Source organism: Acartia tonsa, chromosome 3 (genome assembly GCF_053477335.1).
Source record: "Acartia tonsa isolate MP-2025a chromosome 3, ASM5347733v1, whole genome shotgun sequence".
Lineage (NCBI taxonomy): Eukaryota > Metazoa > Arthropoda > Copepoda > Calanoida > Acartiidae > Acartia > Acartia tonsa.
In genome coordinates, this window is record NC_137262.1 from 17,144,662 (window position 1) to 17,156,757 (window position 12,096).

The following is a 12,096-nucleotide window of genomic DNA, read 5'->3' on the forward strand; positions in this document are numbered from 1 at the left end:
CTGTAGCAGTTAGGTACGATTTAAAAAGCGTGGCAACTCTATAATCGTTATTAGAATGTTCGTACGTCCATTTTAAACATGTTGATTTTTTAACTTTTTTAACAACAAGTTTTTATGTGATAAAATCATCCGATTGATCTGATTTTTGGATTCATGATTCCTTTTACAATAAGGTACAATATTGTGAGCGAAGCATTTCTATAATCAAGTCTTAAAAATGTCAGTATGTCCTTAAACAGAATCCTGTATTTAATAAGTTTTGAAACAAATTACGCATAATTTTGTCAAAACTTATATAGTCATATTTTGTATATTCAGTTCTGACACTCTACAAGAGTTTCAGAGCTTCGCTTTAATGGATGTTGTCATCCTTGTTATGTGATTGAAGACGAGTGAGTTAATTACACTGTATGATAATTACTGGAAGTAAATTTACCCTTCTGCGGATAGACAGCAAACACGAGGCGTATAGAATAGGTGCGCTACAAAAAAATGACGAATTATGCCAAAAGCCATGTCATTAAAATGACAGATATGAAAATATCAACCCTATCTAACATTTGAATACAAACAAGGATGACAATATCCTTTAGAATTAGTTGATTGATTGAAGTAATAAATATAACCTAAAAATAAGTTATTGTTTGAATATATATTGTATATGTCTAATGACACTTTTACATTTCAGTATTAAGGCTACTCTTTAAGTAACTAAGTATACATACCCGTATGTGGGTGCGTCAACCCGTTCGCCTAATATTTTTCATCATAGTGTATTGATATATAAAAACAAGGATGACAACATCCATATAAGCGAAGCTCTGAAACAATGAGACAAACGAACATTAGAGTGTCAAACTGAATAATTAGTATACAAATGCCCGAAACAAATTTTGAGTAAATTTGTTAAAAACTGCTTAAATACAAGATTATGTTAAGGGACATACTTTCATTTTTAAGACTTCATTATAGAGATGTTTCGCTTATAACATTGTACTTTGTTGTCCTAGGAATCAGTATTCCAAAAATCAGACCAATCAGGTGACCATAACACATAAAAATTTGTTGTTAAAAAAAGTTAAAAATCTACATGTTTAAACGTACGGGACGGGACGTACGGACATTCTGGTACGGCGGTACGGACGGGTCGACCTTAATTATAGAAAAGCTTTGCTTTGAAAAATATCGTTATCGTTGGATATAATTGCTTTGGTTTTATTTCACTCATCCATAGGCATCTTTTATTATTTTAAATACAGGAAATTTATTAGAGCGTTGATTTTAATATGAGAATAAATCGTACAAAATATTGATACAACAATATTTTTAAAAGCGAAGCTTTTCTATAATTAGGGTCGGTCCGTCCGTCCATACGTCTGTAGATAGCTTTTTTCGTTATTTTTGGTATGTTAGAATTGTCCTATCGATTTCAAATTTTGCATGATGATTCCTATAGCAGTTAGGTACGATTTAGAAAGCGTAACACTCTATAATTATTACCAGAATGACCGTAATGATTTATTTCGCTAACAAAAAGACATACATAAAACACGGCAAAAAAATTAACGAATAGTATAGGTACTTTTTATCATTATCAACAAATCAACAAAATTGTTAATTAGAATTTGTTTTCTCGTATTTATTCGAATCCGGTGGATAGGAACCGGTTCTCATCCATACGAAAAAACTATGTCTAGCATCATATTATATCCAGCTTTCTACGAATATAAAAATGTACAATCATAAGATTAAAACCAGTTTTTTAGCTGGTGCCTTTGGCACCTCGGGGCTAAAAAAACTAGTTTTAATCCAATAATTGAACATTATATATCCGCGGAAAGCCGTTTATAATACGATGCGAGAAATAACTATTAGCAATTTTTAATGTTAAAATCTGAAAATACGCGTTGTTGTCATGATCCTATGACCTAGAAATATGACCTAAATATTTATAGAGTAGATTTGATACTCAAAATTACAATTCATTTTTCATAGCTTGCTGTTTGTTCTTTGGATATTTTCCTTCTGGTTTGTCTGTCACATGTTTTCCGTAGAACACCTTAAAAACATCACAAAAATGATAATAATAGCCAAAAATGTCATAGATTATCCAGAAATGTCTCTAAACTAGAAAAGTGTTAAGTATTGTTTTTTTCCGCTTTTGAGCAATTTAAAAGGAAGTTTGACTACACTAAAATTTTGAAAAAAGTTATTCCTTCTTCCAGAAAGGCTATTTGTTTATCAATTGGAATTGGTTGGTACTAGGTATCACTTCCCATATACGAAAACAACCTTAGAGGCAAGTTCCATTGCTTTATAAAAAATGAAAACAAATATGATTAGATAATAAGTTTATTGTTACTTTATATTTTCATGGTTATGTACATACATTACTTTAAAAGTCGTCATCCTAAACCTTAAAATTTAAAGTTGTATTTATCCATAAATCTAAATTTACCAAAAAAAAAACAATAGTTTACATATTCTACATTTTAGATATTCTTTAAAAAAAACTTCAAGTTGCTTAGTTTAATTATGAAACTTACTTTTTGTTCGATTTCAACATCAAAACATCTTTCTTGTTCAATAAAAAAATCCTAAAAAAAATAAAAAACATAAAAATTACAGTTTACTTCTTGAACTATGAAAAAGATCACATTATTAATTGGTCATGACCTAAGTTTAAATGCTTTATAATTCTTCTACAAATTTTTAAAGTCTAAGATTGTCAAGGTTAGCTTTTTTTAGTGCCTAAAAAGACTTCATACTGGCATACTTTTGGTCAATTAAATGTATACTAGCCTGCCATTGGTAATTTGAAATCATTGGTCATTTTTATTGTATGACGACATTTTTTAGGCACTATAAACGGCTTCTTGTCAAGGTGTTTTTTTCTGACCCCTCATATACCCATCCTGGAAACATTTGTATGGAGATTTTTTATTTTCAAATTCATGCAGGTTTTTGTGCTTATTTAGATGCAATTCTTGCAAAAATATATACAAGTATATTTGCAAACTTTTGAGGGGGGGGGGGGAGGTAGGCCTTGGCTCAGGTGCAGCTACATTAATAACTAAGATTTACATACAGTTGGGATAGACAAATCTCTCTGTTAAAAGTTGTAAATTTACTTTAACTATAAAGAAGGTTTGTAAAATTATGTATAGTATCAATTCCGTAGGTTCTTAACCCTTTTTTCAACCCTTTAGCAAGTTTGTACAAATTTAGTATCCTTTGAAAGAAATGTATACACACGCATACATTTATGACAGATACAGCCGTAAGTCCTAATTGTATATCCTTAGATGACTCAGCACATAATCTTAAAACACGTAAAATTATCACGTATTAAAAAACAAGAACAAATTATTTCATATATAATAAGCACAAAGCAAAATTTGAATTAGCTTTATGTCTATATGCTCATGAAGTTTTCTGTATGACAAGAATATAGATATTTGTAGGAAGCGGCATTGGTTCACTGAAGCTTATCGCTCTATCTTTAGAAAACTTACTTTAGTACCAGAATAAAATCAACCTAACCCACTAAAAGATTGTATTAGAGAAAAAAAGAGAGAGGGGGGAGAGCATAAAATTGTTACCCCATACTTTCCATATGTTCAAACAATCTGAGAATTAATAAAAAAAATCTAAAATTAACCTCTTAATATTTTGTGTTCATTATTTAATTTTTTCTGTATAATTACTGTACAAAATAAACTTCGGGGGCGTGCGCAAGCAGGGAGTGTAGTGTGTCCCCAATATGCCTTGGTTTTTAGTTAGGTCACAGGGGTACATAATGGATTTTAGAGGAACGTAAAATGTAGTTTGAGTTTGTACATATTTCCTAATCCTATATAATATTATCGAAATACATATCTAATGTGTAAAGAAGTTTTCCTTTAGATTTTTTTGTTAAGATAATGAAAATTTAGTGTGTGATGGACATATTATAAGTAGTTGGATTTTGATGTTGATTTTATTTTATTGGGGTGCAGTGGTTTATGGTTTGGTGTGAGCCTTTCAAGGGTTGCGCAATTTAAATTTTATAAAAGGGTGTTGGCAAACCTTCCAACTTCCCTTCTGCACGCCCTTGGTCAATGAAATAAAGATCATTAAATAGTATATTTACACAATTCAAGCTGTATGACACATTTACGGAGTAATGTCTTTTTAATGCTTCTGTTCTTTTTAATGAATCTTGCCTTTGTTTTCCAATTAGGGTGTGACCGTTCGTCTGTCAACTGTTCTTTCGTGATCTATTTAAACATTTATGAACCCTTTTCCTTTTCTTTCTTGTCATTTATACTTTCGCCTAAAGAAATTAAGTCTCACTTTATAAAACACCAAAGATATTTTTTTAATTAAAATTTTTAACATTTATTGCTTTGCTAGCTATGGATTGGACATGCAACAAATGAAAAAAAAACCTTTTTTATGGCTGTAAAAGTATATTGTATGAAATCAGCTACAGTAGTGTGTTAATTACAAAATTTCCAGGGAGGGAGGGTACATTGGGCTGTTTATTACACTAGTCCCCAAAGTTTTATCATAACGATTTCTTATTTGTTAGCATAATGGATTTGGAGACTTTTATTAAGTTTAATTAAGATAAGTATTCAAATATTTGAACCACTAACTGTAATCTTATGGATAATTTTTGGTATCATCATTGGGGATGTAATCTACTCGCAAATTGTCATATCCCTTTAGATTCCTGAAATTCTCAGAGGGTCTTTAAGACACTTAAGTACATATCTACCACCCCAACCCCTCTCCCCTGCTAATGTCATTTAATTACGACAAAATATTTTTAAGGAAGTAAAAAGTGTTTTTATAGTTCCTAATTAAAATAGAATATATTATGTACACTTTTAAAACACCTTTAATTTTTATATTATTTGTCTGTTGGTTCTAGTTAGATCTAAAAATATGCATCTATTTAATTTGTACAACAAAATAAATTTTGCAAAAATAAATTTTTATGCTTATTTTAGTTTAAGTTTTAATATTAATAATGGTTAGTATATCCTCCCATAGAGACAGAAATAACTTTTTAGTTTCAGAATTAAAAATACTTCGGTGGGGTGCGCGTAGCCAAAATCGAGTTGGTTCTAATATAGACGGTAATAGGGGGTTTATTTTATCGTCAAAGGGTTGATACACCTAGCTCCTAAGTATCCACTCTTCTACATAATCAACACAATTTAAAGTAAAACAGGCTAACTACCTTTGCTTCAAGTGCCATTTCCATGCTATGAAAGGTAAACATTATTCTATCATCTTCTATGGGGAACCTAGACAAAAATATTAGTATTATTCTATGATTTCCATATTAAGTAAGCTACACTATGAAATTACACAATATTCTATGGAATACAATTTTATGAAGAACATTGATATAATAATATTAATTGATTTCAAAGATAGGAAAACTAATTATACCTGATAACCATTCGATTCAAATTGAAAGATAAACAAAATCTATTATATTCTATAAGAAATTGAAACATTTGTAAATATCATTCTATGATTTTCAGCTAATGTAAATTGTGAAGTAAAATTGTCGTTAATTTTTAAAAAATTTACTGTGTGTAGCAATGAACTACCCTATTACTGGCCTCTTGTTTCTTGACTAAGATAAAACAAACCGTGATTGCTGACATAATCGAGAAATTTTTCATTGTATATTTTTTACTTTTTGTAATTTTTTTCATGCTAACCAGTGCAGAATGGGTAACCTGATTCATTGTCTGTATTTCTATGAAAAAACTAAAGAATAGAAAAAGATATGTGAACAAAGAAAAATCATGGACATAGAAAACATTTTGTAGGTAAAAAGAAGTTTATATAAAAATCAATAATATTGTAATGGATAAATATTGTTTAAAGTCCATATTTCATAATAAACTTTAGATACTTTTTATGGTTCATGACGCAAATTTCATTATTAATCAATAAATCTGTGCATCTCCCAAAACTTAGTAAAAATCATCTACCAAAGTCTCATAAAACCAAGTCTCCCTTAATACAAAAAAAATAATTCTCCAATTTCTTTCAATTTGGTTTTACCTGTTTTTTTAACCTTAAATCCCTGAACAAACTTACGTCAGAGACGGCAATAAAATATGATTTATTGTTATCATGTTTAATATTGATATATAGATAGATGTCTGTATGTAGATGAATAATCAGGTAGTTATTTCAAACTGTTTGATATCGGATTAAGATTTATTTTTGGATATTTTGTATACCTAGTTTCACATTTTATGTAACGCCTCTAGAGGCAAGGGGGTTAAGTAAATCCTCAACTTTTCATATTTAGTTTTAAAAGAAAAATATATTTTTTTTTTTTTTTTTTGGGGGGGGGGGGTTGAGAAGATCTTTTATATCTTGGGGCGAATTAACTTGGTATATTTAGTTTGAAACCTTCCTAGGACCTAGGAGAAGCTACAATGTAAAGGAAAACCATATCAGCTTTGGGTTAATATGATCCGTTGTTTAAATAAAGACAGAAATACATCGTGTTAATCTAATAATACAAAGTATCTTGATGTTTTTCTGTCTGTCTGTCCGTCCGTCCGTCCCTTAAGATCTCGGTAACCACTGAACAGATCGGATTCTACTCTTCAGGGTAAATACCTATTGGTCCTGTGGTGGTGTAAGCTATTTTCTTGGAGGGTGGGACACCCCCAACCCCGCAAAAAATGAAAATTCCTCACCCCCCCCCCAAAAAAAAAAAAAAAAAAAAAAAAATTCTGGTGCTGCCAATAAATTATGGGCAGCACCAGAATTTTTTTTTTAATTTTAAATTTTATTTTTTTTTTAAATGACCTCATGGGGCAAATCCCCTAGAGGCTAGGGGCGGAGCCGAATTTTTCATATAAAGATACAAATGGAAAATAAAATATTCTGTTACCTATAGTTTTATGGGTACTTTTGTACAATATTCTAATTAGCAGAAAAATTTATTTCTCCTCCAATGACCTTTCTCTGCTACAGTTTTTAAGATAAATTGGGTATTTATTATAAAGGTTGATAATAAATTTTTTTTATTCTATGGAGAAAAGAGAAACGTGAGTATTTTGATTCATTGTTTAGTCTATAGCCAAAGTTATAATAAAAACCTGGTACTTACTTTAAAATGAGGGCCTAAATTAAGTAATAGCGTCATATTTAAAGTTAATGTGAAATATTAAAGGAGTTATCAGAATAATGAATTAGATTTTGAGAATCCGGTTAATACGTTTCTTTAAATTAGGTCATCAATTCTAAATTTTCTTCCACAACTGAGTATACTATAATGTGAAAACTCATTATACAAATTTATGTTTATCATCAGAAAAGTTTGGGAATCAATTGAGTTAGTTTTCAAACAAGTCTTACAAGTCTTGTGGCATTTATGGTTTTTGAGAAATATTTTCAAATTGCTTATGCATTTTGGTTTTAGTTTTAAAAAAATATGTCTTAAAAAATATCATAGTGCTATATTAGTATTTAGAGAATTAAATTGTAAATTGAAGGGAGGGCGGAAAATTCAATTTAAATTGTTTACTTTTCCCTGCATAATTATTTGATAGAATATCCCACATAGATGATATTTCCTTCTTTCAAATAATATTAAGATCTTAGTTACTATACCTGTTGATAGTCCAATATCCCAAAAAGATGAATCAACCCCTTTCAAATTATTTTACCAAGTAAGTTATTTTACCTGCTAGCCTGAATGTGATTATTTGAGAGTCCAATATCCCACAAAGATGATATTTCTGAAGTTTCCTCCCTGGAAAAAATTACTAAATCAAATAAACGTTTCCCTTAGTTATATCATAAGTATAATAAGTCAAAAAAGCAAGAATAATTGATTGAAAAAAATCTAATAAAAGTAAAATCACATTACAAGGACGTCCAAGTTTTTTTATTTGGGAAGGGGGTAGGTAAAAATAAAAAATCTAAATTCATATGGTAGAGGTAATCACCCCTTTACCCACTCTCCCCCTTGGACGTCCCTATTCTTATAGGAATTGCAGATCACTTTTTAGGTGGTAAAGGCTTTAAATTAGGGTTATATACTTGATTTGCTATTAATTATGAATAACTTAGACGAAGACCAAACTGCATTACTTTTGCACCCCTTTTGACGTCATATTCTCCATCTCCTTTTTAGGGGTTTTCTTTCCCACTTCTCCTCTCATCTTCCTCATTTTATGACATCACAGAAATCAAAAGTGACACAAAAGTAATGCAGTTTGGTTTTCGCCAAAACTTACATTGTGGGATTTCCAGTTAAACTAACCAGGACGATCACTGTTTTCTCCTAAATAACATTTAAAAGATTTGACAGAGCCTGGAAACTTTTTTTTAACAGCTATAACTAACAAACTATTTATACTTTTTTAAACAGTGGCATGCAGTAAGAGGGATGTAAACACCCCTCCCCCCCTCTATAAAGTGAAATTAGGTATCGCTGCCTTCTCCTTATTTTACCACCTTATGTTTCACAGCCCCCTGTCTACGCTTCAAACTATAAATAAAGATTTTTATATCAAATGAAATAATTTTAAAAGAAAAACTTTATAAAGAAATGTTATCATATTTATGTTTTATTCAAATTCAACCTTCAATTAAAAATAAACAAAATTGATAATTTATAAAAAAATTTATCATAAATTAATTTTATTTGTCTGGCTGATAAAACGATATCATTTTTCAAAATTTATTTGATTTTAACCGCAATTTTTTGTTGTTTTAAAATTAATCCATTATCTGTTTTTGCTTGAACAAGTATATGATGTGCAATGGATGAGGAGCTTTTTTTCTTTGCAGACATTCTTTTAAAATTGCAGTTTTGAAGTCATTATTTTAACTACCTTTTAAAATTTTATGTATTTTTTAAAACATCAGCCCATCCTATGCCCATAAGAAGTTTTGTATTTTACTTTTTCTTCCTTTTACAAACGCTTGCCAAAATTAGATTTTAAATCTAGGGGAATTTATGTTTAAGGGATAAGACAATCGAGTTTAATTTGATGTGAAAACCCAATGATAATAAACAAAATTATTCCTTCTGTAGAATAATTATTTGTACAAAAGTCAGGACACTGCTAGTCTGTAACAACCAATTAAGATTTAAAGCTAGTACCTAAAGTTTGAGAGAAAATATCAATAAAAATTTTTGTTGTCAGTATAATCTATAGTCCATATGACTTTCCCTCCATTACGAAATCAATGGACCATACAAATCGAATATAATGGGAAAACTAACAGACTGATCAAGATATATGATAGATGTAGAGAAGCCTCGCTTCTGAAACCCAACCTGTCCCATATGCACAGCAAGTTTAGGATCCTTCATCTGTCTGATCTTATCTATGTCAAGTGGTTTTCTAGGCCTTAAAGTAAAAACAAGGATGGATATATTAAGTTCTAAAGATACAAGAAAAGGTATGTACAGTAAATAATACAAAGTAACTTTTTCAAGCAATTTTGATGCTTTTTTTGTTAGTTTAGGTGAAGCAATGGTTATACGAATCTAGCAGTGGCTACTTAAAAAAATAAGGATTTAATTTCATCAAAGCACCTATCAGGATGACCGTAGGGAAGTTCATCTGGGGGAAGCTTCTCATCATCATTCTCCTCCCATTCATTGTCAAGATTATCAAAATCAACATCTGTATATTCTAGAACATCCTAAATAATAAGACCATACCTATTTCTTATTCATTTTTTCTCAAGATTATCAAAATCAGCAATATTACATTAAAACATCTTAGATGGAAAGGTTAAGAAAGATTTTCTTTTTTAGACTTAGGAGGGTATATGGTAGAAAAAGACAGAGGTCTTAAGAGATAAGACAATGGCAGATAAATTGATGTATGTACATCCCCAATGATAATGCACAAATTATGCCATCTGTAGATTCAAATTAGTGGTGGAAACGTTTGCACACTCAACTTTATGAACGAACCAAACAAAGCCACTGAAGTCCCCAAAGTTGTTAAGCAAACGAATAAGAAATAGTTATCATAAAACTTTGGGGACTAATATAATTAACAGCCAATAGTCCTCCCTCTCTCTCTAAGAAAAAAGAGCATAAAATTTTAAAATGTCAAAAAACACCGCCCATACAATAAACTTTTTATGTAATATAGTACTTTACCTTTTCCTTCCATGATTTTGGCTCAGAAATGGTAACTTGTATTAGACTGGCACAAATCAAGACTAGAAGAAAAAAACATGCTTTTGGTTCTTGTATTTGAATATCTCTAAAACTAAAAACTTATGCATCTAAGCTTTTAGGGCTACTAGATATTTCTGAACTATTTTACGAGGTTTTTGGGTCAATTTCCAAAACACACGCCTCTCTCTCCCTTTTTTAAAAATAAATTTAAATTAGGGTGGAGTGTTATTTTTTTTCGGGAATAGTCCCTTACATAACATCGCCCCATAAGGGGCGATTCGTCGTATTTTTAAAATAGCTTTTTTTATAGGTTATTTTAGGTTAGGTTAGGTTATATTGGGTTAGGTGATTGACCCACAGGGTTAGGTAATTGGCCCCGCAGTGGCTAGAAATAGGAGAAAAGCTACTGTGAAATACGAAGAATCGCCCCATAAGGTGCGATGTTACGAAAGGGACTATACCCGTTTTTTCATACCACACTCCTGCGGACCTATATCTGCAGTGCTCCCCTGTCCCCAATATAGACTAACATAAAATGCCTTGTGTAAACTACAATCACACAAAGAACTCCCTTCCCTTATTTCAAAATAAAATAATGCTGTTTACCTAAAATAACGTTGTTAAACATAGTTTATGGAATCTTTAATATTGTTTACAATGTGTTTATAATGGAAAGCACTAAATATTACTAATCAGTCTTTTACACGTAGATTTAGTTAATTGGTAAGGGAGTGACAATCGCAAAATTTTTAAATTAAAATATCATATCCATAATAAAAAAGAATTATTTGTATATCAACCACATGTGTTTGATTTACAGGACTAAGGGGAAGGCTAGTATTAAAAACTTTACAAAGCATGTAATTTTGGAATTATATCTATGTTATATATTAATAGATTTTTTACTACCTATTCCGGTCTGCAATGATTTACTATTGTTTTCCAGTTAGTGTTTCCATGTCCCATAAGCTGACGTGGTTTTAACCCCATTAATTTTTAATGATCTAAATATTAGTATGATTTTATAGTAAATATTTTATTTTACTTATTAATGTTTCTAATAAATATTAAAGAGGGGTATTTTCAGAAAAAAACAAGGAAAAAGAATTTTTGGATCATGGAAAGAAAACGAAGTAGCGGGTTTCATCGTATTTTCACAGTAGGTTTTGATTGGTTATTTAGGTTAGGTTAGGTAATTGTTAATGATCACAGGGTTATAGGCAATAGGCCCAACACGGGCTATCTGTAGGAAATATGACAAACCCACTACTTGGTTTTCTTCCATTATCCGAACTTTTTTTTGCCAAGTAATAATATACTGATATTATTTTTGATAAAAAGAACAGCAAATTGTCTGACTCGGGGTTATTCTTTTTAAGGGGCGATTATTTTGAAAGAGTGTATGTATCCTTCCCCAAAGTAAATATAAAAACTCTCTGGAAGCTCAACTAAAAATATCAGATCTTATGGACATTAATATGTAAAAATCACGCAACCTTTTTCATGCAAATTCTTGATCTAGTTTTGGTACCTTCTTAAACGTTTCTAAAAATTGTTGAAAATTAGAACTTTTAAATCTTAGGTCTCATTTGTGACCACGCATATAGTATTATACTCTTCTATCTATCTACACTTTACATTGCAGAGGTGAATTCTGAGAAACTAAAATAGAACAATAAAGGAATTCTTTATTATTATGTAAAAGTGAAAAAAAAATTAAATTTTTATGTTCAAATAAGGAACGTGTTTGACTGTTTCTTTGTGGCAATTTCATTCATCTTTTAAAGGTCCCAAATTCTAAGCTCATTTTCTGTCTTTAACTGATATATGATTGCTTTAAATCTAAGTAAATAAAAAAATAGAAAAAGAACACAGGCAAACGGTCGATTAAGATTATTGGTTAAAAAGTTTTGACA

General features: G+C 30.3%; 1 protein-coding gene across 1 annotated transcript; it reads right to left on the reverse strand.

Moving 5' to 3' along the window:
* Positions 1–1,869: 1,869 nt before the first annotated feature.
* LOC145315138 (LDLR chaperone boca-like) lies at positions 1,870–10,870 on the reverse strand. The gene is made up of 9 exons (XM_080155185.1): positions 10,787–10,870; positions 10,160–10,221; positions 9,581–9,690; positions 9,320–9,392; positions 8,271–8,317; positions 7,715–7,783; positions 5,231–5,297; positions 2,547–2,597; positions 1,870–2,059 (listed from the first exon to the last, which is right to left on the reverse strand). The coding sequence occupies exons 1-9, from the start codon at positions 10,806–10,808 to the stop codon at positions 1,976–1,978; spliced, it is 585 nt and encodes a 194-aa protein (XP_080011311.1). The 5' UTR covers positions 10,809–10,870; the 3' UTR covers positions 1,870–1,975.
* Positions 10,871–12,096: the final 1,226 nt, after the last annotated feature.